At 38.6% G+C, this 27,105-nt stretch overlaps 1 protein-coding gene across 1 annotated transcript; it reads right to left on the reverse strand.

Moving 5' to 3' along the window:
* On the reverse strand, nt 1-27,103 carry TMEM64 (transmembrane protein 64; the record flags this gene model as incomplete). Its single annotated transcript, XM_040494866.1, has 3 exons — nt 1-3,859; nt 9,362-9,517; nt 26,513-27,103. Coding segments are annotated over 3 exons (939 nt in total), but the record flags the coding sequence as incomplete, so codon positions are not given.
* Between the last annotated feature and the right edge of the window lie 2 nt (nt 27,104-27,105).

The raw sequence follows: 27,105 nt of genomic DNA on the forward strand, positions 1-27,105 counted from the left end.
GAAAATAAAACATTACCTTTTATTTTCTCAGGCACACAAGTGATCTAGGGTATCAATTATCAAGAGATTTTACTGATTCACCTTTAGAATGATCTATTTTAAATCTTTAGCTACCATAGAAAATAGTTTGCAGCAATTACTTTGCAATTCAGAAGTACCATGTTATAATTTAGTTGTGAAATAAATGAATAGTTTATGTTCAATATGCAAGGTTATTAGAACTCCTGAGTTTCAAATATCCCGTGGAACAGATTCCTCTCCCTTCTTTAAAGGCTTTTAAAATTAAAGAGATGACCATTAAAAAAATTATTTTCTAAATAGCTAATTATAACAGAAATTAGCAACATCTAATCTGAAAACCAGATAGTGTTATTTTGACCATCATTCTGATACCCTGAGTGGCCTCTGATTCCATCACCAAAGTCATCAACCTAGGTCAGTATCACTATTCCTGAGGTCCTCATATACTTTTCTTCTTCTCTACAAATGCCACTTGCTTTTGAATAGCACAGATTTAGTTTACCATGCATCTGAGGATTTACCTGTATCACCCGGCACATACCTAGCTGCTTTCTCAAGCATTGTAAAGCTAGTCCCACAAATACATAAATAAGCCAGAGCACCTTCCCCCAAGAACAGTCCAAATCAGCATTGCACATTAACACACACGGAAACGCCAGGAAATGCTTGTAGCTACACCACTTAGCTCAGTTACAGCAAGAACAAGGAAGAGTAACTAGTGAACTTAGCCTCTCAAGGAGGGAAATGTTTCATAGTCATATATTTGACCCTATCAAAGCAAAATCATCTTAGCAAGGTTTGCAGTTGGTTACAAAGTACATAAAACAAGAGTATGGGGAACAAACCCACACAGTCACTCTTGAACACAAACTCAAAACACACATTCTAATGACAGAGATTGGGTTCTGGTATTTTCATAAACCAGAGTACAGATTTCAACGTATTTCGCAAATCATATGATCAAACGAAAATGGACATGAAAGCACGTTTAATTATGTACATGTTTTTAAAAAAGAGGTGCTGTTTTAAAATAGTCCACATGACAAAATTTGGCAGAGTACATAAAATCATTAACAATAAACCAAAAAGTATGGAAAACTAGGGGAAAGGTCCAAAGAACCAAAAATAGAGCATATCTTTCATCAGATTTAGAAATTATGTATATTGTATGCTTTTTTTTTTTTTAATGTGCATAAAGCAACTCTATGCTGCAGTCTGAGAAATCAAAAAGATTTTATTTTACAAACATACACACTGTATGACTGGAGGCATTATTTGGGCAACATAAAAAGATCCGGGAGAAACTTGTTGCTGCCATAAATCGGGGATGCGGGGTTAAAGATGGAGTGAATGAGGCATGGCGATACTTCGCACAACTTTTAGGGAGCACATCTAAAACCCAGTAACCAAAAATCAGCTGGCAAATGGCATGAATATAACGGATTATTGTTTACTTGGAGACCAGAAATAATGATGAAAAGGAAAACCGCAGCTTTAGATTAGTATTTCAGAAACAGTAAAACCATACTATTTTAAGTAAAAATGGATGATTTTATTATATAAAATTATGATGGGCAGAATACAGAAAATTTATTTCTCTTCTACCTTTACATATTTAAGTATGAAACAAAATGCAACAACTGGGAGAACTCATTACAAACTACCAAAAGGGGTTCATTTGGTGAAATTATTCAAGTTACAAAATACTAAGTAAATAAATGCACTTCAAAATACATGAAGTGTAACACAAGTATGAAAGTAGTGATCTTAAATGATTCCTTTAACAAAAACTAACCAACAAACAAGAAGCACAAGAAAAATATTGTCAAGTTAGAAAAGAATAAATCAAACATATTGTTCACTGGGATTATTAAACAAATTCTTTTAAAAAATAAAAACACCTAAACAAGTAATTAGGATTTAAAAAAAGAATAAGAATATTCCAGTATTATATATATTTTTTTCTATCAATGAAAGAAAGACTGGAGGCCAATTAAGTACTATAGACCCAGGTGCCTCTAAGATCACTTGCACTGAGGTCTTCTTGGCATCGACATGTAAGTGAACTTCACCATTACCCAAAGGTGAGAAAATTTATGCATTATAGAGGAAAGGAAAACAATTATGACTGCAATAGGGCAAAAAACTTATGCATTAAAATGATTAAATGCAATGCATTCTCTAGCATAAGACTAGAATAACCTGCTCCCAAAAGAACTCTTTTGCACTTTAGTAAATCAGGGCAAAGGTTTTACCCTGAGGAAAAGGCAAATGGGAGGTCTCTGATAAGGTAGACTCTTCATAGCCAAAAAAGACACCAACCAGAAAATGTGCATTCATGTCTATAATCTGGGTTGTAAAAACCTAATCATTAAGTTCACAAACCATTTTAAAAACATAAGATGATAAATGAATACTACATATGTCATATGGATCATATGCCAAATTACTGTATGCTATACTCCTAAGTGCTATTAATAAATACACTCAATTCATGCTACAAGAGAAAGAATTGAGACTTAATTTCACATTTCAGAATTCCTGAGTCTTATCAGAGAAAAACAAGTACCAAAAAAACAAACAAAATAAACCTACGTTATAGTAGGGCAAATAATACAAATTTGGGTATTAAGTCAATATTACATTTATAGTTTTAAAGCTGAAGACTATGGGGACAAATATATATGTAATTCGGTGGTATTATAAACATGATTTTAAAGCTTGGTTTTTTTAAAAAGGCGATTTGATCAAACAAGGCCACCTGAGTGACATCTTTAATGATGGAAAGCCCATCATTTTAAAAGAGTAGATCTTTATCTCAAAGCCTAATGATGAATATAAAAAGAAAAAGAAATTTACTTTACTAAAATTTTTTAGTAAGACTGCAATGGGACAGCCCTTTGATGAAAGATCTAATGAGCGTAAAGCCAATGTAATGGAATTAGAACTTGAGTTCTAATTTGAGCCACCATCCATTAAATAATTTCCCTTTTGCCTTGCATATTACACAGTGAAAATAAAAAGGTATCTTAAGAGCACTTCAGTCCCACAATGTAGGATTTAAGCTTGTGTGAATAGGTGTAAATGGCCCTGCAATGATGCTTGCAAAAATACATTCAACCCAAAGTTAATGTCTATATTCTAACTAGTAAAGAAAAGGGAAGCAAAGTGGTCCCTCTTAAAACACCAAAACAAAACAAAACATTATCTTTTCTGGAAAGGACAAAGAACACCTAAATAATGTCATACATTTAAAATTACATACTTCTACTCATCATTGTAAGTAGGGAAGATGCAAACAACTACTCAGGGACTTTATAAATAAAGACACTAAGCAGAAAAATATTTGGGTTATTTCTTTGTTCGTAAGTACCCAGAAAGAAAACAATTAAAAAACACTAAAGTGCAGACCTATAGGCCATTGCGGGCATAATAAACGATAAAGAGGTGCAGCCCAAATTTGCATCTATGTTTACACTTACATACCCAGAAAATGATTCTTCCTTTAAAAAAATTGTGCAATTTAAAAACGAGTCAGTTTTGTTTGTGCCATAATACAATTAGAACTTGTCTCTGCCCACTAGTAAGGTGACCTCTAGACCTTGGACAGCACACTAGCTCTCGACAACCATACATTTTGTTAGAGTCATACAATATTGATTCCACCTCCGGAAAATGTTAGGGTCCTCTTGTTGTAGAATGAAGAGCCACTGGTATTTGGTTGATTGCCTTGAACCAGAGAGGTTTTCAGTTCCATTTCACAAGCTACAATAGCTGCATTCAGTTCCACTTGAGCTCGGTGAACTACATAAAACATGAGGCCTATGCTTATAATAATCTGTGGACAAAAATAAAACATGACAGTTAATCATATTTTACACAGAAAAACATGGAGAAATAAATCCCATAAATATCTGGCTTAGAAATGTTTCAAACGGGATGCCTCTCCAATATGGTCAGGTAAGATTTTTAAATGGGTTACACACAGTTTCCATTCATTCTTTCCTTGGCTGCTTCAACTGGGAAGAGAGGGCTGAAATCTAGAAGTAACCATCAGAGGATATCAGGCTAGCACGCATACATCCTTTTTAGTCCATATAAATGATGTTTGCTTGATACAAGTCAAACTCGTCTCCTGGTACCAAACAGCTTCCTTCAAGGAATAAAAAAAATAAAATAAAAAAACAAAACAAAACAAAACAAAAAAAGTCTAAAAAGAGGCAACAGCCGGCTAAACTTTATTAATGTAATTAATGTAATATATCTTTGCAGGACTATAAATGTCCACAGGTATTCCCAAGCCCACTTAGAGAGAAGCACTACCATTTACAAATGAACTATCTGGTGCAGCCAAACTTTAAAATATTATGAACCGCTTTAAAAAAGTGAAATGTCAATAAACTTCAAAAGAAATTAACAAGAGATCATTAACATGAAACTGTCTGTACTTAAGGAAAAGCAAAAACAAAGGAAAACATGATGATCAAGAAAAAAAATGCCAAAGGGCTATGAAAAAACGCATTGAAATAAAAATCCGGTGCTAGTCTTGACTTAACCGCTCAACTAGTGATGTGATTTCACGTCACTAGGGAGGCTTCTCCCACTGTCCTATAGGAACCTGTGGTCCCTCTTTATATGTTAATGTGCTTTAACATTCTATATACAGTTCATCAGAATGTCTAGGCAGTACATATCTTCTAAACGGTATTTATTCCAAACTTCATTTGTAAGTCAGTTCTTTCGAATTTGGAGCAAATATTCTCAGGCAACAAGGTTAGGACAGGTAATTTTTAATGTCCCAGTAAGTTTCAAAGGCTACTCTAACCATAGTGACCCTAAAATATAACATGATATAAAATAAAAGCCTATCCATAATTTTAACAGTTTTGTGGGAAAAGTATTCTAAATAGAAGCATTGAGGGTAGTGAGGGAAGTGCCAAGGCAGAGCATAGTGGGGGTGGGTTAGCGAGGGGAACCTGGAACTTGTGCAAGGGGGGGCACTAATAAATGGGTATCCAGTACTCAATAAAATTCTTATTTAAGCTTATTTATTTATTTTGAGAGAGAGAGAGAGAGAGAGAGAGAGAGAGAGCAAGAGCAGGGGAGGGGCAGAGAGAGGGAAGGAGACAGAGAGGGAGAGACAGAGAGACAGAGAGACAGAGACAGAGAGAGACAGAGAGAGAGAGAGAGAGAGAGAGAAACTTACAAGCAGGCTCTGCATTGTGAGCATGGAGCCCAACGCGGGCTTGAACTAACGAACCACAAGATCATGACCTGAGCCCAACTCAGATGCTTAACCAACTGAGCCACCCAGGTGCCCCATAATTCTGAGCAAATTAGGTATTTTGAAGGTGGGCCTTCAAATGCTGTATTTGCTCTCCTAAAAAAACAAGATATACTAACTGATACATAAGTTTGATACCTATCAGTGTTATGGTGACACCATGGAAAGATGTGGAAAACTGACCTGGGGAGGGTACGGGAGAGCTGCTGAGCTCTGCCTCAGACATGCTGGATTTGAGGTGCCTGTTGGATATCCAAGGCAGTGCAGTGAATGGGTCCAGAGCTTAGAAAGAAGGCTGAGCTGAAGATGTGTATTTGGGAGTCTTTACGCAAATAAACCTAATAGTAGCCACCATAATAACTGCATTTCCAGGAAGAAGAGTTTTCAGAGTAAGAACACAAAGCTTAGGCTAGAATCTTGAGGAATATCAATTGTGGGGTGCAAAGAAGAAGAGATGCTGACAAATGAACCAAGCACGTGGGAAAAAAAAAAAATCAAAACAGCTAAGGGAAGAAAGCGTTTTAAAAAGAATCTCAGGTTGCTGAGAGTTCAAGTCAGATGACAACTGGAAAGTATACCTGATTTTGACAAAATTAATGATGACAGCCACAGAAAGTAGACTTAGATCTAGTGAAAAACTTTTTCAGGTTTCCAGTGAGGGTAAAATCTTTACATGGGATTTCCCCCAGATGCCCTTGTAGACCCAAGGCCTGGCAATATGTGCTGATTCTTTCCCCAACATACTACCTTATTAAAGAGTAAAAAAAAAAAAAAAAAAAAAAAGGAACAAAAACCTGTTTTATAAAGTTTCCTTATGAACACAAAAGAATCAAACACAAACAAATGGACCAGCCTTCCACAGAAAGGCATCTCCTCCACCATCGACTAGACAGCAGGCTGAGAGCATGAGCAGAATACCAGACAGTTAGTAGATTTCTTAGATGGAAATTGAGGGGTTTCCCACTTGAAGGGTTCTGATTTTTCTGTTAATCAAGAAAGGCAATCTGTTGAGAATGAAGTGGAAAGTGGGGACAGGAGCCAAAATTACGAGGAGTGAAGATAGGTTTGCCATAGTCATTGAGGAAATGGGGGGTGGGAAGACAAAGGAAACAGTTAAGTTATGGGGAAATACTGAGAAACCAGAAGTTTTGCAATCATGTGGTTGTATGACTTCCCCCAAAACAACAGGTGCAAAACATACCAAAACTTGGATTCATCCAGGGTTTTGGCCGGTGGGTACACCGAAAAATACAGGGCATGGACAAGAGTAACTGAATTGCAAGACCACAGCATCTTAAGTTGGATTTTTGTACACGAAATAGTTGTTCCTTCCTCTGAACATCTATTTTGTATTGCTTTAATTTTACAGACGCTGTGGATTCTATTTAGGTGGCTATAAAGCTCAGAGGCAGACGAGTGACTTATTTCTAGCAAATATGAGAAACCTCACGAATACACTTACTCTACTAACTTTAACCTAAGCTTCATCCTTTGTTCCCATGTTAGTTTCCCTCTTCACGCGGACTTCTTTTCCCTCTTGTTTTATTCTGTGTTCTTTTGTAAGCTGAATGAAATCCTTTCTGAAATATACTAAGTTATAAGGAACATCAACAAATAAATCCGAGGTATAAACATGCCTTTATTTTTTTTATTGTGGCAGTTATTATTGTTTTTATAAACGTCTGGGCTAAAAAATATTTGCCTTTCCCCCGTCTTGTAGCCTAAGCTGAATTTGTCAACTCAAAGGGGTAAGAAGTTGTTGGAAAAAAACAAGACCCTATATTTTTAGAAGCACTACTGACAAATGCATGAACTACTTTGTTCTATTATAACTCCACTAATTATAGTTGAGTGATTTACTAAGATACATAGAAACAAAATATCAAATAATGAAAAACTTATGAAATCTGATAATGACCAATTCTAATTACGCAAACATAATGTAATGGGAAAAAAGGTATTTTGAATGGGTTACTCATTTTCAGAGAACTAAAAAAACCATAAAATGTGCTTAAATGTATGCTAAAAAAAAATCTATCATTCAGGGGCAGCTGGGTTGCCCACTTGGTTAGGCTCTGACTCTTAATTTCAGCTCAAGTCATGATCTCACGGTTTGTGAGTTTGAGCCCCACACTGGGCTCTGTGCTGACAGCGTGGAGCCTGCTTGAGATTCTCTCTCTCTCTCTCTCTCTCTCTCTCTCTCTCTCTCTGTCTCTCTGCCTCTCCCTTGTTTGCAGCCACTCTCTCTCTCTCTTTTTCTCAAAATAAATAATAAACTTAAAAAAAATCTATCATTCATGGGGTGCCTGGGTGGCTCAGTTGGTTAAGTGTCCGACTTCAACTCAGGTTATGATCTCACGGCTCATTAGTTTGAGCCCCATGTCAGGCTCTGTGCTGAGAGCTGAGAGCCTGGATGGAGCCTGCTTCAGATTCTGTGTCTCCCTCTCTCTCTGCCCCTCTCTGACTCACACTCTGTGTGTCTCTCTCTCAAAGTGAAATAAACATTTAAAAAAAATTTTTTTAAATCTATCATTCAGGTTCTTTAAAATACATACACATACACGCATGATATATATATATCATGCATGTGTGTGTGTGTGTGTGTATGTACATATGTATCACTTTGTACAAACAAGTAAAAACAAAATGGGATTCCCGAATAGGAAAAATATTACAAATTTTTTCTTAAAGTAAGCCATTCAATTGATAAGCTTTATTTATGGCTCAATGTAAATATTCCTGGACTTACTAAACTTCTACTACATAAGCACAAAGAAAATCAACTCTGGCTTTACTTATCATAGTATTTTTACTATAGTAACTTAAAAATTAAGAATAATGCTAAAAGCAAATTTGTAATATGATTAGCATATATTTAATAACTATAAATTAAACCTACCAAGTGAAGAGACCAGGAAGATAAGCTGGCTATCTCAGTGTTATCTGCTCTGTAAACTATCGTCCTGGCTATGAGCATGGTTCCCATGGCCAACTACCTTGGTTCATGTCCTGGTCCAACCCCTTGCAGCTGAGACTTTAGACAAATCACTATCTACTGGTGTGCTGATAAACTAGCTCTTGGAGATCAGAGGTAGGAGTCTTGATTTGGAGCACCTGCCATTTTCCATAGTATAAATATTCCTGCCACTGCTGATGTTGCCGAAGAGTTGGGGAGAGATGTACGCAATTAGTTGGACATAAGAAAAGGACATACCTTCTAGTGTTTTGGTAGGGATTAAATGAGCTTAAATATATGGCATACAAAGCTCTCAAAAGTTATTATCATCGTCTTACTAAACCATCAAAAATTTTGGAGATTTTATATTTTCATAAATCTCAGGAAGCAAATATAGCATAACTAAAGAAATGAATTTTGAACTCTTCCCGTTGCAACTTAAAGGCACTGAATAAATGTGCCTACATAACAGGATTTTTTTCTTTTATCAACCTTTTATATGGAATTGTATTACCCTAAACTATATTACAATTTGCATGGTAATAATAATCCATTATGCAAATCTTACAGGAATTTGTAATGGAATACTTCAGACACTTTTATAAAGCAATCCTTTCTAAAAAACCCATTTTTTTCTACATCAAATTGTACTGGAAAAAAAATTACATTGCCAGTATAATATTTTTTAAAAATACCAATTAGAGAGTTCAATAATTTGAAGATAAAGTCAGATAAAAACCCAACCCTACCAAATCTCACTAAAATTATCTTCAGAAACATAGTATTAACAACACTTCACAAAAACTCGAAATAGAGCGATGACTGAAAATCACTGCAAAAAGAACCCTATTTTTGTCATTCCCTTTGTTCTAAGAGAATTTTTAAGAAGCATCAGTTCAGTTCTATACACTTCCATATATCCACAGTTAAAATGTAAATGTTGTAAAAATATGAAGTATGATTGAAAGAACAAGAAAAGAAATAAAAAGGAAAAATTCTCTTAAATCATTCTCAATGAAATCTGTTAGGTTTAAAATAAGCAATGCCATACAAAAAGAAAAAAAGAGAGAGAGAGAGAGAACCCTTAGCCTTAAACTCACCTGTAAACAAAACACAAAATATCCACTAACACTCTGTTCTGCAATGACATCTTCCATTGTCCGCAGGGTGGTACCCAAGTAAGAATTCAGAAGCTGGGTAGGAAGCAGTCCAACCGAAGATGCCATCAGATAGTTGGGTAAGGAGAGATCAGTAATCTAGAAGAGCAGATTAAAGGGAATGATTCGTTATCAAGTAAAATTTCAATTTTACATAAAACTGTGTGTACAAGTCTTGCTAATGGTTTTTCCTTGGGAGTAGAAGGAGCTGAAATATTTTACAAAGCATTCTCATTTTTTAAAATGATTATAAAGGGTATACGTGTAGAATGTAGATTGAGAATGAAATAAGAGTTTAAAGAAAAATTTTAATATTCCATGATTCTACCACTAAAAGATAACATTGGTGACAATCTTTTTCTTCGATGTAAATAAAATGTGCACACACACGGATCACTGTGTAAAAACAGATTTGTAAGTTTTCCTCATGTCATGAGAAATCTTCATAAGCGTGTTTCAACGCCAGTGTGGTTACTGGGCTCTGAAGCCAGATAACCCTATAATGGCATGCTGGTGCTGAGAATTCAATGAACTCTTTTGTCTCTGAGAATCAGCATTTTCAGCTGTGACCTGAAGGTAATAACATGGTTGTTGTCAGGATCAGAAATATAAGCACAATCAGGAGCAAATGCCTAGCACGGGACTGACTCTCGAAAAGGTAGCCATGATCATTACTACGCAATTATACTACCACTGTGTGGATACGGTACAATTTAAGCATTCTTCTGCTATGGAATATTTCAATTGCTTCCTTATTTGTTTCTTTGTGTATATGTGATTATGTATTTATATTTTTGCTATTATAAGTTAAAAAAAAAAAAACACTCCGATGCAAACCTTTGTATGTTAACCTGTGTGGGAGTGTCTAAAATATTCCAACCAAACCCCTCCTCTGGTATTCATGCCCTTATGTGATATTTTCCCCTAGAATGTGAGTTGGACCTAGTACTTACTCCTGGCAAACAGACTATGGCAGAAGTGAGGAGATGTTTCTCTCAAGATTAGGTTACAAAAAGAATGGACCTTCAGCTGTCCCTCTAGCAGGTAAGTAGCTCCATGGAGAGCGCCATGTGCAAGGAACTAGGGTCCTCAAGCCCACAGCTAGCAAAGACCTGAGGCCAGCCAACAGCCACATGAGCGAGCCTGGAAGCAGATTCTCCCCCAGCCAAGCCTTAGGATAACTAGAGTCCTGGCCAACGCCTTGATTGCAGGGTTGTGAAAGAAACCTGAGTCAGAGGCATCCAGCTATGCTGCACAGGAATTCCCAACCTACAGAAACGCTGACATAATAGATGCTTATTTTTAAGTCACCCCCTTTTTGGAGTGTTATACAGGAAGAAATGACTAATACAATATGTATCTCCACTATTTAGGATGCATCACTAGGAGTAGAATTACTGGATCTAACAATAAAACCTGTTTTCCAAAAAAGTTCACACTGATTTACATATCTATCAATAAATAATGCGTAAGTATGTCCATTTCATATACTCTTACCAACTTTAAGTATTAAACTTCAATCTTTCCTAGTTGATGGGGTAAAAATGATATTTTATGATTGTTTAATCTATACATTTTAATATATATTAATATTAGTTTTAAACATACATTTTTCTGTTTGCATTTTTTATGGCTTTCCTTGTTCATATTTGCCCAATTTTACTGGAATGTTAATTTTTTTCTTATTTATTCATAAGAGCTCTTCATATATATGGGTAACCTTTGTCCATTACATTTGGCAAACATTTTCCTCTAAAGTATTCCTTATCTTTTAATTTTATGTTTTGACATACAAATGTTTCATAATTTTTGTATAATCAAATATTACCTATCTTTTCCTCTGACTTTTCTTTTTTTTTTTTTAGCTTTAAAAGGTCTTTTTAGATTTATTTTTTTTTTTTAACATTTACCACTTATTCCTTCTGGAATTTAATTAAAGGTGAAGATACAGCCTAATTCCTCCCCTTCTCCAGTAGCCAGTTTTCCTAGCATTACTTATTGAATAATTAATAACTTCTCCTATGATTTGTGATGATTACTTTGTAACAAATAAAGTAATTATATGTAAAAGGGTCTACTGGGAGCTCTAACACTATCCACTGACATCTTAAATCTTATATTGAAACCAGATTGTCGTAAAGACTATCAGTTAATATCTGGATACAGAATTCCCTATCCTGCAAACCCCTTTATTAGTCTTCTTTTTAAAAATGCCATAATTGGGGCACCTGGGTGGAGCAGTCGGTTAAGCGTCCAACTTCAGCCAGGTCACGATCTCGCGGCCAGTGAGTTCGAGCCCTGCGTCGGGCTCTGGGCTGATGGCTCAGAGCCTGGAGCCTGTTTCCGATTCTGTGTCTCCCTCTCTCTCTGCCCCTCCCCCGTTCATGCTCTGTCTCTCTCTGTCCCAAAAATAAATAAAAAACGTTGAAAAAAAAATTAAAAAAAATGCCATAACTATTCATACCTATTCATTTTTACAGATACATTTTAGGACCATTCTATCATTCAAAAAGAAAAAAATCAGCAAATTTTCTACTGGGATTAAGGTAAATTTCTAAATCTGAATAGAACTGAAATCCCCAGAACATTCAATTATTCTTATCCAGAAATGTGTCTATCATTATTCAAAACCTTTCACATCTCTTACTAAAGTTTGATGGTTTTATTCACATATTATACATTCCTTATTCATTTATCTCTAAGCATTTGTGTTGTGGTTGCTCCTGCTTTTAATTTTGAGAGTAACTTTTCTATAGCCCCATCTAGGTTTACTTGTATGTAAGAAAGTTTCTGGACACTTTACTAAACTTCTATTTGCTAATGTGAAGATCTGATATGTTAAAAGAGTAACCTACAGCTAGTCTAACTACAATCTAATCTAATAATCCCGTAAATCCTATTTTCAGTAAAGCTACATTCATCTCTCTGCACAGATCATTAACTGGAGACATGCCACTGCTGGTCTGGAAAGAATACTATAGTGACTGGCTAACAATTCAACTAAACAATCACTGACTCCATTTTGCCCAGGCCAAGATGTTCCGGTAGGTGCCTGCAAGGGACAGAAAGTAGGGTACAACTTCTATCTCAAAGGATTTACAAACTGACAAGGACACATCAACTACCCCAGGAAGGGGGGCTTGAGAAGGACTGTGTGGAGCCTTAAAGAGTAAACAGGGATTAGTATGAGCTGCAAGAATAGGGGCCAAAGGGCAACCATGTAAAAAAAAAAGCAGCATTCGAAATGGACTCTGAAACCTAAATATGCATTTGGCAAGCAGAGATAGGTGGGATGAGGAAGCTAAGGCGTTCTAAGAAGAGAACGAACAAGGAAATGTGATACAGAAAGTACAGGATGTATCAGTGAAGTTGGCAGTGAGGTTTGGATTGTTTACAGAGCACACGCAAGGGAAGCCTGTACAGGACAAATACTTGGGTGATACTTGTTAGGGGCCCGGAGGGAAAAGAGAAATAAGTTTGTACCCAGTAGAAAAGTACTGGGGAATGTATAGTCAAGGAATGATGTGAATCGGGTGAAGAAAGGTTCCTCTGTCAGTTTGGAGTACTTATAGGAACAGAGACCTTTCTTTAGAATAAACATGTCAAATATATAAAATGAGTAAATATGACAAAAAAATGAGTCACAAAAACTATGATACTGCAGTTAATAAGATGACATTGCATGTTTTGGAAGCTATCTTACTTTTTTAAAGTTTATTTATTTTTAGAGAGAGAGAGAGAGAGAGAAAGGCAGAGAGAGAATCCCAAGCAGGCTCTGCACTGTCAGTGCAGTCTGATGTGGGTCTTGAACTCACAGAACCATGAGATCATGACCTGAGCTGAAACTAAGAGTCAGATGCTTACCCAACTGAGCCACCCAGGTGCCCCGAAATTTGTCTTTAAAATAAATATTTCAATTCCCAAAATGTCAGAATGCAAAGCTTTAGTCCATAGTCTTTAAATGAAGACTTAATAAAGTAATGAAGTTTCTCTAAAATGCAAAACTGACATTCAGATAGGACGTCAGTAATATCCAAATGGTGATATTAAGAACAGATCTCATAAATGTGAAACAACTCTGCAACTCAACTCTTTAGTCCTTTGTCCAAAGCAGAAAGCAAAGTTCATCAAACCCTTTTTTGACAAAACCTCATCCTAGGGAAAAAGCAAGTGTTATTGTTCAAATACATGCCCTTTCTGAAAAGATGTATATCCAAAGAAAGCATGCTACATGCTAAGATCTTACTCAGAATCTGCATCTAGCTCCATTCTTTGAAAATCATAATAAAGTGAGAATACTTGTTTCCAAAGAGACCTATCCAAACTTCTCTCAGTAAGTTCTTATCCACCAACTTCTTAAAAATCTGTCTGCTTGTCCTACTTGCCAGAAAGACATTAAATGTGAGCCCAGAATATTTCCATTGGAGTTCCTGCCTATAATATCTTGGGATCTTGGCTCAAGATTGTTTTCCTACTCCAAAGAACTCCTAGATATCTCAACCTAGGATGCCATTGTTGTTCTATTAGTCGGTTTCTATGATCGTAAATACTCCAGTAAGAGTTTTAGGGATGGTGAATGTTACTTGACTGCCATCCTCCCATGCTTTTAATACTCTAGAAGCACCATAAAACTATATGCATTCCTGCGGGGCTTGAACTCAGGAACCCCAAGCTCATGACCTGAGCGGAGGTCAAGGTCAGACACTTAACCAACTGAACCACCCAGGTGATCCTATGCATTCTTATTCCCAAAGGTACTGGGCTTTTTGGGGCACCTGGGTGGCTCAGTCGATTAAGCATCTGACTTCGGCTCACATCATGATCTCACAGTCTTGAGTTCAAGCCCCGCGTCAGGCTCTGTGCTGACAGCTCAGAGGCTGGAGCCTGCTTCGGATTCTGTGTCTCCCTCTCTCTGACCCTCCCCCGTTCATGCTCTGTCTCTCTCTGTCTCAAAAATAAATAAACATTAAAAAAAAATTTTTTTTTAAGGTACTGGGCTTTTACTTGGGGATGTAATTCACTTCTCTGGGCCAGTGGGGGTTAATGTAGAACTTTCCCTTATACCAAATAGATCCTGAAAACAAACAGCCCACCTGAGAAGGAAAAAACAAAACAACAACAACCAAAAAAAACAGAAAAAGAAAAAAAAATGCTTAACTCTGAAGAGCAAGAGCCGGCTTACGTTTGGGGCTGACAGTAAGAGAACCTCTATTTTCAGATGCATCACTCGACTGCTTGTGGAACCTGGGGACTGCTGACCTCTTAGGCACTGTACTAAGTACCCTCGCCAAGGGCCTGCTGTCCTCTTAGGCACTGTACTAAGTACTCTCGCCAGGCAGCCCTGCCTCAAGCCCCTCCACTTTTTCAGTTTATAGCTATTTATACAACGGTTTTACCGGCTTTAATTTAATCCACTAAGAAACTTTATCTAATTTTTACATAGAGTATCTTGACATAGATCTAATTAAGAATATAAACGTGATCTACTGTATTCAGAGGAACTCAAATTTTATCCACAGTTCTATGAATCTAATATTAGTTTTAGTGAATTATGCTTTCCTGAATTTTCTTGGTTTATACAACATGGATGCTGTTTTATTGACAAGGTTGCATTAAGGTAAATTACAATTAAACACGTATTTAATATTATACAGAAAAAAATCATGAATCCCCAAAATATTTATTTTCATTTATTTTCTTATATAATTTATTGTCAAATTGGTTCCCATACAACACCCAGTGCTCATCCCAACAGGTGCCCTCCTCAAGGCCCATCACCCACTTTCCCCTCTCCCCACCCCCATCTACCCTTAGTTTGTTCTCAGTATTTAAGAGTCTCTTATGGTTTGCCTCCTTCCCTCTCTGTAACTTTTTTTCCCCCTTCCACTCCCCCATGGTCTTCTGTTAAAGTTTCTCAAGATCCATATATGAGTGAAAACATATGGTATCTGTCTTTCTCTGCCTGACTTATTCCACTTAGCATAATACTCTCCAGTTTCATCCATGTTGCTACAAATGGCCATATTTCATTCTTTCTCATTGCCAAGTAGTATTCCATTGTGTTTATAAACTATAATTTCTTTATCCATTCATCATTTGATGGACATTTAGTCTCTTTCCATAATTTGGCTATTGTTGAAAGTGCTGCTATAAACATTGGGGTACAAGTGCCCCTATGCGTCAGCACTCCTATATCCCTTGGGTAAATTCCTAGCAATGCTATTGCTGGGTCATAGGGTAGATCTATTTTTAATTTTTTGAGGACCCTCCACACTGTTTTCCAGAGCAGCTGCACCAGTTTGCATTCCCATCAAGAGTGTAAGAGGGTTCCCGTTTCTCCACATCCTCGCCAGCATCTATAGTCTCCTGATTTGTTCATTTTAGGCACTCTGACCAGCGTGAGGTGGTATCTCAGTGTGGTTTTGATTTGTATTTCCCTGATGAAGAGTGACATTGAGCATCTTTTCATGTGCCTGTTGGCCATCTGGCCCAAAATAATTTTTAAGAAAGGAATGATCAAAGGAAACGAAAGTGAGTACAGTTTGATCTTTTCATCTAATTACTATTTATTGATAAACTGTGTGTTTTATCATATATATATATATATCCTCAAAATACTTTATCAGTATTTCAGAAATAGTTTGAAATGGCAACTATTTGACCCTTGACCCTTAAACAAGGGTGTGAACTGTGCAGGTCTACCTGTACATGGACTTTTTCCAGTAAATACAATACTGTAAATGCATTTCTCTTTCTTATGATTTTCTTAATAATATTTTCTTTTCTCTACCTTACTTTATTGTAAGAACATAGTGGATAAAACATTATTTGTATATAATAACATACAAAATATTTGTGAATTGGCTCCTTATGCTTCTGGTCAACAGTAGGCTATTAATAGTTATGTTTTCTGGGGAGTCAAAAGTTATTTATAGATTTTTGAGCGGAAGGCGGGGTTCAGTGCATTGAGAGTCAACTGTAGTATTCACTTCCAGAAATATAAAAACTTCAAAACCAGTTTAAGAAAAAATATTAACTGCCCCATCTCCCTTCCTTTTCCCTCCCTCCCAAAATACCTCTCCCTGTGTCCCCTAGCTAGACACATCACAAGTCAGTCACACAGTTCATTCCTCCCTCATTCCCAAATCCAATCATTTGCCCTGTCTTGTCAATTCCACTTTCTAAATACCTACGAAATCTACCTACTGTCTGTTCTATTCCTATTCAATCTCTCCTCTCTAGTCTCCATACCCAGACTTAACTTGCACTCACCACCTATGCTAATTCCTGCTGAAATCTTTTAAAAATGCAAATGCAGGGGTGCCTGGGTGGCTCAGTCTGTTGAGTACCCAACTCTCAATTTTGGCTCAGGTCATAATTCCAGGGTCATGGGAGCAAGCCTTGCATCAGACTGTGTTGAGGTGAAGCCTGCCTGAGTTTCTCTCTCTCTCCCTCTACCCCTCTCTCCAGCTGCTCTTTCTCTAAAATAAAAAAAAAAATAAAATAATTTTTTTAAAAACTTTAAAAATGCAAATCTAATCCTGCTTTAACTCTGACTGCCATCAGAATAAGGTTCACATTTTTCAACAGGCAAAGTGCTTCACGCCCTAGCCTGATTATCTCATGCTTCAAATCACATTATGTTCCAGGCACATCAAAATTCTCTTGTTCTTAGAACACTTCTTGCTCTTTTTTCCTTTTGGGCCATTGTACATTGTTCCTTCTGGGGAGGAAATTCACACTTCCTCCCACTCCTCTACTTGGGCAAAAGTCCTACACTGTCTTTCACTACTCAGTCATCAGTGTCTCTAGCAAACCTTCCCTAAGCTTCCAGGTCTGCATTAGGAACAGCATTCGAGTTCTGTGACCGGACACTAGGCACTGTCACTCCCCAGTCCCCTTCACACTAGTGAGTAACTGAAGACTTCACCATCTGTTTGCCCTTCACCCCTTCCCCAGACTATAAATTTTGTAAAGAAAGGGACCTATCTGTCTTATTCTTCACTGTGTCTCTAGTCTTCAGCAAGATGCCCATTATATATTATTAGGTGCTAAATATATGTTCATTGGATGCTGACTGTATCAACATCAGAACTGTTTTATAAATGTGGAGACTTACAATAATTGCCAGTTTTTAAACAGGTTAGGATGCAAGTCTACTTGTAATCATCTGTTCTGAAATTGAGAATACCTTCCTCTGTCCCCCCAAAGGAAATCATGTTATAAATGGAAATTACCAGCAAAATGTATGCCATAGTATACCCAGAATGCGATTTCTCCACTAGACTGTAAGCACCTTAAGGGATTTGGGATGAACTTTATGTTATGTACTGCGATAACTCTAGCATCTAGAACAGCCGTGGGCACAGATTAGACACTCACTAGTTACTTATTAAGTGAACACTGAATAAATACTAAAAGCATTTCCAGTAATCTCTGAGGTCAAACTAATGTCAAGGCTGAGACCTTCTGGTTAAGTGGCAACTGGGAAAGTACTGAGAAAGTCTTGGTACCGGAAAGAAAAAAACAAGGCAGGGGCTCTGAGAGACCCTACTCTAACAGCTGAAGAGGCTTTCAATGTACAGGCTTCTACTGACAAAGATGGTTAGGTCAGTAGGTCTATTTACAATGCAGAGGCCATCTTCACATACACAGACTTTTTCCTTAGTCTGATGTCCCTAAATGAGGAATTGTTTTTAATGGTTCCTAAATATTTTAAGAGTCACGGATCCATTTGAGAATCTGATTAATACACACACATACACACACACACACACACACACACACACACACACACACACACTAAACCCTTTCCCCAGAATATAAATACACTCATACTTCACTGCACATAATTTCTGGAACACAGTCAAAAAGATCTTATTATAGAGTTGAAAAACTATATAGGCTAATTATTTTTACTCACCCAACAAAAATTTATCAAATGCCTTCTATACATAAGACCCAGCTCTCAGCAGGGATAAAAATACAAAGAAAACCATAGTTGACTGTGTGGTCACTGTCTGTCATTCTGTGCCAAATTTAATAACCACAATGTTCATTACATCCAGTAAGAGGCCACAAAAATCATTTACAACATTTACTCACAATGTTATATAAGGAAAGCACATGCAGCCATCAAGGCAAAGACTAGAAAAATAAACACTAAAATGGTAATGACTGTTTTCTTCTTTGTACTTACTATACTTTGCAAATTTTACAATGAACACTGCTAAAGAAATATTGTTGAAGTTTTAATAAGACTTGTCTGCTTTTAAAGAATTTTTTTTTTTTTTTTACCTAGGAAGGGGTAATAAGACATTCAGTATGTGTTAAAAGATGCAGTAGGCTAGAGATACTGATTTGTGAATTGTAAGCCCAAAGATGAAGCATAAAAACCACAGAAACTGATGAGATAAGTGAAGAAAAGCACAAAGAGGGGCAAACAGTTTCAAGGAAGTAATGGCCAGTTGTACTCCGTGTACTGTGGGGCCTAAGGGTGTGAGTTGAGGTGGCATCACATTTGTCAACTTGGCCATATGTGACCCTTCAGAGACAGACCCCAAGCTCCTTCAAAATACAGCCTGATCTCCATCTTTCTATTCCCTCCAAACTATACCATTGGCAGTGAATCAGTGTATTTTAACAGGGAGAAGAAAGGATCATTAGATACACTGGTACAGTGACAAGTATCATAACCCATCAACTATACTTGAATCTGTGGTTATATCCATAATACAGACAAAGAATTTAAGACGAGAAAACATTTTTTTTTAACATTTATTCATTTTTGAGAGTGAGAGAGACAGAGCACGAGCGGGGGAGGGGCAGAGAGCGAGAGACACAGAATCCGAAGCAGGCTGCAGGCTCTGAGCTGTCAGCACAGGGCCTGACGCGGGGCTCGAACTCACGAACTGCGAGATCATGACCTGAGCTGGAGTCGGACGCTTAACCGATTGAGCCACCCAGGCACCCCAGCTAACGCATACTTCTTTAAAATGGTTCCAATGAGAAGTGAGCCAGGGTGAGGGGTCAGGCCGTGCACTTTTAAATTTACTAAGTTATTCATTTCTATTTTGTTTGCATTTTACTCACAGTGCACATATATTTATTGCTTTTGTTTTCAAAAACATAATTTGTCAGGGGCACCTGGTGGCTCAGTCTGGTAAGCAGCCGACTTTGGCTCAGATTGTGATCTCACGGTTCATGAGTCTAAGCCCCAGATCTGACTCTGAGCTGGCAGTGAAGCCGGCTTGATATTCTCCCTCCCTCTCTCTCTCTCTCTCTCTCTCTCAAAATAAATAAACCAAAAAACCCCCCAAAAAAACAAAAAAACCCACACTATTAAAAAATATATTTAATTTTGTTAAATACAAAGGTAAATAAGACACATAGCAGAGCATAAGGGTCTCTTCCTACAGTTGCAGGGCTCAGCTTAATGGTTGCTTTATTACAGTGACTGATGAAGCTCTAATACAAACTTTTTCTATAAAATGCCAGGCAAGAAATATTTTAGGCTTTGTAGGCCATAGGGTCTCTACTGCAACGGGGCCATTTTAGCTTAAAAGTGAGCCACAACTAATATAAATATGAATGACCATGGCTGTAGTCCAATAACACTATTTAGACACTGAAATTTGAACTTCATGTAACTCTGACATGCACAAAATAGTCTTTTGACATTTCTTCCGATCATTTAAAAATGAAAAAACCTGGGGTGCCTGGGTGGTTTAGTTAGTTAAGCGTCTGATTTCAGTTTAGGTCATGATCTCATGGTTCCTGAGTTCAAGCCCTGTGTCAGCCTCCACACTAACAGGGCAGAGCCTGCTTGGGATTCTTTCTCTCCCTCAATCTCTCTGCCCCTCCCGACCCCACCCCAACCCCCCTCCCCTGCGTGCAAGTTCTCTCTCTCTGTCTCTCTCTCTCTCCAAATAAATAAATAAACTTTAAGAAGATGAAAAAAACATTTTTGGTTTGTATACCATATAATATCAGACAGTGGACCTAGTCAGGGACCACAGTTTGCTGACCCCTGTTGTAGAGTCCTGGGATGATGTCTAATTCAACTATGTAGGACTGTGCCCAGAGCCTGACACGTGGGAAGTCCTCCATAATATTTATGTGATGCGCTATAGGCCAAGTGCTCTGAAACTAGAACCAAGAAATCTCTTCTTGGAACAACAATGGAATACTGGGTAAGTTCATGACTACCGTTTACTAACTGTATGCTCTTGGGTTACTTTGCCACTTTGCATCTCAGTTGCCTTAGTGGTAAGATGAGGTTTAGGGTTGATATGAGCATCAAACAAGTCACTATGTGCCTGTGAGAACAGTGCCTGGCAGTTAGTAAGTGCAATACAAATATTTCTGTTAAATTACAAAAGAAAAAAAACTCTGAGTTTCAATGCCCTCCTTTTGGAATGCAGAGGATAGAGAGAAGGAAATGGTAAATAATGAGCAAACTATATATTTAATCACATCGCGTAACAAGTATTATTAAACACACTTTACAACAGAAAGTGTGGCTCAAAAGAGTGACTATAAGTATCTCAAGACATCACACTGAATGTCAGGACCAAATCTGATTTCAGGGGTGTGATATCTGTCCTCTGTATCACTCCACCTTTTAGGCAAGGGTAGGCCCTCAAAGGACTGCTGTGACGATTAAGGAGGATCATGTATGTTAATTTGTTCTGCAAACTGCAAAGTGGTATATAACATATGAATAAGAGAATCTTTCACGCTTTGCTTCATGTTTTTATTTTAGGTTTCAAAAATTAAATGATGATGGAAACAAAATTTCCCATGGGGAACTACGTAAGAAAAGGAACCTACCAGACCTTTGACTTTTTAAGTTTTTCTATGACCAAAGTAAAAAAAGAGAATGACTTTTAGGATCTCCCATCTGGCAGCTGTGAGTATCATTATGAAATTCTGTTACTCAGAACAACCAATTATCACATAACATTTTGGGGATTAAAATTGACATTTCACAGAAGGTAACTGCAAACTGTAGAAAAGTCCAGATGTCTCCACGGGGGCATCTTAGAACAGAACTTACAAGACCATTCTAATGCTCATTAAATATAGGATGGGATGTTCTTGTGAATGTTTTCAGTTTTCAACTTTACAGACAGGTTTCTGCTAGACGGCTTTACTCTTTTAGGATTCCAGCTCCTTCTACACCTCCACCAACCGTCCTTCTCTATTAAGAACTAGTGTGTTTTCCAGCAACTGATAAAAAGGAAAACTTGGAAGTTGCAAGGCTACAGGGAAGACTTGCTGTTTGAATCTGAAATATCATGTGTACCTCTTAGAATGCTTGGGATTCAAGAAGTTAACACATCAAAAGGCACTTAGTAACCAAGGAATGGCAGGAGACAGGCTGCAGAGGTATGTATGCTGTGAGGGTTTGGAATTTATCCTGAGGGGAAAAGAAAACCCACTTGAGAGTTTCCTGCAGGGGAGTAACAAAATCAGATTTTTCTGGATAGAGAAAAAACTGGAAATCCTTAGCCCAAAGGCAAGGAAACCAGGTAGGAGGCTTAGACGCCTGAACCAGACGGATGGCAGTGGGCCAAACCGAAGTGTTCGGGAGGCAGAATCCACAGGGTTTAGCCAAGATTCAGTGGGGGAGAGAGAGGAGGTAATCAAGTGACAGAGTCATGAAGACTGCTACCCAAACACCCCAGTTTTATCTCCTTCCTGGCACACGCATCGCTCTTTTGAAATCAGCGCTGGCCACGTAACTTGTTCAGGCAGTGAAAAGTGGGATTATATCCAGATGAAAGCTTTAAAACCCAGTTGGCAATCCACTGTGTCCCAGTAACCAAGTGAAAGAGGATGGCTCTGTCAGCCTGGATCCCAGGGTAAAAGTGACATAAAGCAAAGATTCCCTGCCCCTTCCCCAAACCAAGCTGAATCTGGATCTGTCAACAGGTAAGCAAACCTTTAATTCTGAACCTACTGAGATGGAGGGGTTTTCACTACCGCACAATGTAGCCTGTCCCGACCGAAGCTGTAAGAAATGCTCATCCTAGGGGTGCCTGAGTAGCTCAGTCAGTTAAGCGGCTATTTCTTGATTTTGGCTCAGGTCAAGATCTCATGGTTCGGCTCCAGAGTTCGAGACTTGCATGGGGCTCTGCACTGACAGCGTGGAGCTTGCTTGGGATTCTCTATTACTCCCCCAAGCTTGTGCTCAGGAAGGAAGGAAGGAAGGGAGGAAGGGAGGGAGGGAGGGAGGGAGGGAGGGAGGGAGGAAGGAAGGCAGGCAGGCAGGCAGGCAGGCAGGCAGGCTGGCTCACCCTAGAGGTGTGTCCATAAAGAACAGTAGTTAGAAGCACACATAAACTATAAGTCTATATATCTGTCTTAATAGGCAGTAATAACTACAGATACAACATTAAAAATGGGGAGGGAGGAGCTTTAACTATTTCCCAGCAAAAACAATAGCTACTTTTTTTTTTAATTTTTTTTTCAAAGTTTATTTATTTTTTGGGGGGACAGAGAGAGACAGAGCATGAACAGGGTAGGGGCAGAGAGAGAGGGAGACACAGAATCGGAAACAGGCTCCAGGCTCTGAGTCATCAGCCCAGAGCCCGTCGCGGGGCTCGAACTCACGGACCGCGAGATCGTGACCTGGCTGAAGTCGGACACTTAACCGACTGCGCCACCCAGGCGCCCCAGCACATTTTTTAAAAAGGAAAAAATTTAAATATGTACTTGGGAAATTATATTTCTTATGATCTAAGAATTGATACTATAGAGTGTTATGTACTTTTTTCCTATTTCAACAGTTTCAAAAGTGGAGGGTCAGCTTGCATATCCCTTTTTAGCACAGACGGGAAGAGCAAAGAAATATGGTTAATAACAGACACAAAGCAAGGGAAAACCCCTTTTGTTCTATATGTTAACCATTACAATCAACTTCTGCCTCTAAAATGTAAATACCACTTACCTCCACCACTAATAATAATAATTGCTAACAAAGACTGAGAATTGACTATGTGTCAGGCAAAGACCACCTTCACTGCACTAGCTTATTTAACCTTCATAACTCATCATGGCTAATCAAGGACTATTTCCAAAGCCTATGCCTCTCATGATCACTATATCTCACTTAAAGTAAGCTCAGATAAATTTCTTTAATCATGGACATTAAGAAAATGAGTTTTAAGTGGAATAGAGGAGAAGAGGGGGGAGGAAGATCTTTAAAAAGCCAGGAAGGGAAAAAGAAAACAAGAGAAATATGCCTGGGAAGCAGGCAGCTGTGGGCAGTCAGAGGTTTATGGGGATACAGAGGGTAGAAGTAGAATGATGTTATACAAAGCAGAAGAGAAAATCAAACTATAGCAAAAATCAGTCTAACCTAAGCTTTCTTTTCATCCACATACCCTGGGTGAATTCAGTAAGCTTTCTGGTTGAAAGAACTACTAAAGCAGATAGTTAAGAATAACAGAAATGACCAAAGAGAAAGTAACAGACTATATCCACTGGCTCTACAACCCACCCTGCTTAGGGCTAGAAGTAAGAATTTTACAGTATAACGCACCTTATCAGCCCATCTTGGTTCCCAACCTCGGCTCCCCACCTGGTAGGTGAGTGACCCTGAACAAGTCACTGGAGGGTTGAGCCTCTGTCTCTTCCCCAGTAAAACTGTGCCAATAATATCTATTTCAAGAGAACATTTTTCTTTTTTTCCTTCTTTTCTCTTGAACCCACAGCACCATCTTGAGACTTGCCCTTTGTCAAGTGTGGTTTCAACTACATAATTACGTTCAATTATTTCCAAGCACAAACTATAACTTTTTATTCACAGATTTAAAAAGACATTATAAAAAAAAAAAAAAACTGTCCTACCTTTAATTAATAAATATATAATGAATCCTCATTATATAACCAGGACTACACTATGTACTAAATGTGCGATGCAGAAATAGAGCCATGGGTTGAGACCCTATCATCAAACCATAGTGCAGAGTTTTACTTTACCATTTATTTAGTACTTAGGTGCCCTTGGGTAATCAAATAGTAATGGTGACAAAAACCAACATGTGTTTGTTAAGCCAGGCTCTACTGCATGTATTTACCTTATGTAACGGTCTCAATAATCCTATGAAGTAGGTACCACTACTTCCCCCATTTTTCAAATAAGGAACTGACCACAGAGTGGATAAGCAACTTGACCAAGGTCACCAGACTGCATGCAGACGACAGGCCTCTAGAGCACCAGTCCTGTGCTCCAAACTATTAAACAAGAGTCTACACTATACGCATAAGCACATTCTCCAGGGCTGTTTTAAGGATTACAAATAGTATTTTTGAAGAGCTTAGGATAGTAAGCACACAGTAGGTGAACAAGAAAACACACAAGGATGCAAGCCATACTGGAGAACAAAGCAAACGTTAGAAGGAAATTATTCGGGTTCCTTAGTCCCAACCCTCTTCCAAAGTCTTAGGACACTTGATCTATTAGTATCCAACATAAGGTCAAAGTTCCATGTATATACTTCATACTACAGATTGTTGTAAAAGGGAAAAATTTAAGTCAAAAAACATAACAAACCACCATAAACACCAAACTTCCTCTTCACAGAAAACCCCTGAGCTATCTCCATGCCTCCATGAGCCTCATTCTGCAACCATTGCTGATGTTGGTCAGAATGAACATGAGATTTGCAAAAGACGTTTAAAAAAAGAAAAGAAAAAAAAAATTCTTAATTTCATCACAAAAATGGGGTAGGTTGGTTAGAATTCTTTTTTTTTCTTTAGATAAACTGCGAGTTTATTCATGTTGTTTAACCTGATGGTTATAGCTTGTTAAAGTTATATATTGCTTTAAGAGCGATTGGTGGTGATAAAAAATTATTCACAAAAATGAATCAGAAGTCATTTGGGCTTTAAAAGGATACCACACTCCTAAAAATACCAATTTTTATCTGTTAGGAATGGGTGGTTGGAATTATTCTTAATACAAAGCAAAATGAAAAAGTTTCGAGAGAATTTGTTTTTGAAGCAATACAATGTATCAGAATCACTAACAGAATATAAAATACATCTATCCCTATGGTTTTGAATGCTGTGTCTCTTAACTTCCATACAGTTTTATTTAAGTCAAGCTGAAGGGCTGAGTTCCTAGAAATCTCTGTATGAACTCTTTGTAGTTTTGAATCATTGAATTTGGGGAACTCAGTAATCTAGTTCAACCCCTTCACTTTAGAAAAGAGGAAAGCAAGGGAAGAGAGAGTTAATCGTTCGTTCCAAAGTCATGAAGTTTGTAAAGACTGGCTTCCTTTCTTCCAGTCGGATGGTCTCCTCACTAGGAGTATTCCTATTCCTCAGTTGCACTGAGCTAGAGAAAGCTAAATTGGATAAGCAGAACATACGAGTATCGGGCAAAAAAAAAAAAAAAGGTAGGTGTGTATAAAGAGAAATATATGCTCACTAGGCAAAAGGTCATACATCCTATTTTGTTTTATCCTCTACCTAGTGATTTCAAAATGAAGTTCCTCCAAAGAAAAATGAACTGGAGGATTTCTCCCTTTGCATTGTACTAAAGCAAACTACTTTATACTTTATGGAGAAAAGGCCTACTACAAATTTTAGGAAACTCTGTAATATGGAGTCTGAAGCTACGCCCTCCACTGTTTATCCAAACACTTCCTTTAGCCCCGTGTCCTTAAAAACTTGAGTCAAAACCCGGGATGCATTTATGCAAGCAAGAGGGAAAGCTAGGAATGTGAAGCCGTCACTCCCTGACTGTTGCCAAAGCTGCTACAGAAATAAGATGGCAAATGTATAACATGGACATTTTCATTCATTTCTCCTTAAAGTTAAAAGGACTCTTCGTTTTTAATCAAACTTATACGCCAAAAAGGAGTAGTTCTTTCTCTACCAGATGTCCCTTTGAGGCCCCGACTTAAAATCGGTTTTATTTGTGTAAGATTCCTCAGCGTGCGACGCAAAGTGATCGGAACTCCTGTTTGTCAATGTCACTTCTCTGTTGGCATTTGTCTGATGGAGCGCCCTCCCAGGGCCGTCACAAGACCGCTGGAAAACAGCCCTGGAAACGGATGGGGGCAGCGGGATACCACTTACCGAGAACACCGCATTCTGAAGCCCAAAAGGTATGGGGGTCAGTCTGGCCAGTGCCACCACTTTCAGGCCGCTTCCTCCCTCCACCACGCGAATAACGGCGCTCAGCTTCTCGCTGCTCTGGATCCTGGCGGCCACCCAGGAGGTGAGGAGCCGCTTGCAGACCACATGGGCGATGAAGGTGCCGATGAGGACGCCCACCACCATAAGTCCCATGCCCAGCACGAAGCCGTACAGGTAGCCCGCGGCCACGTTGAGCACGATGTAGCCCCAGCCGCAGGGGAACGACACCACGATGAAGCCCACGACGAAGAGCAAGACCCCCAGCAGCGAGTCGAGGCTTTCCACCCAGAGCAGGAGGTGCTGCAGGTAGCGGCGGACCAGGGCCAGGGAAGCGAAGCACAGCGCGGCCAGCACGCACACCAGCACGAGGCTCCGGCACCAACAGGTGCTGCCGAGGCAGCAGCAGCGCCAGTTTCTCACCTCCGCCACGCCGACCACCACGCCGCCGCCGCTGCCGCTCCCGGGGCCGCCCGCCAAGGCCCCGCCCGGCGCCGGCAGCTCCGAGGCCGCAGGCGGACCGTGGCGCTCCAGAT

This window comes from Herpailurus yagouaroundi, unplaced genomic scaffold (genome assembly GCF_014898765.1).
Source record: "Herpailurus yagouaroundi ecotype Mexico unplaced genomic scaffold, PumYag 186, whole genome shotgun sequence".
NCBI classification, from domain to species: Eukaryota; Metazoa; Chordata; class Mammalia; order Carnivora; family Felidae; genus Herpailurus; species Herpailurus yagouaroundi.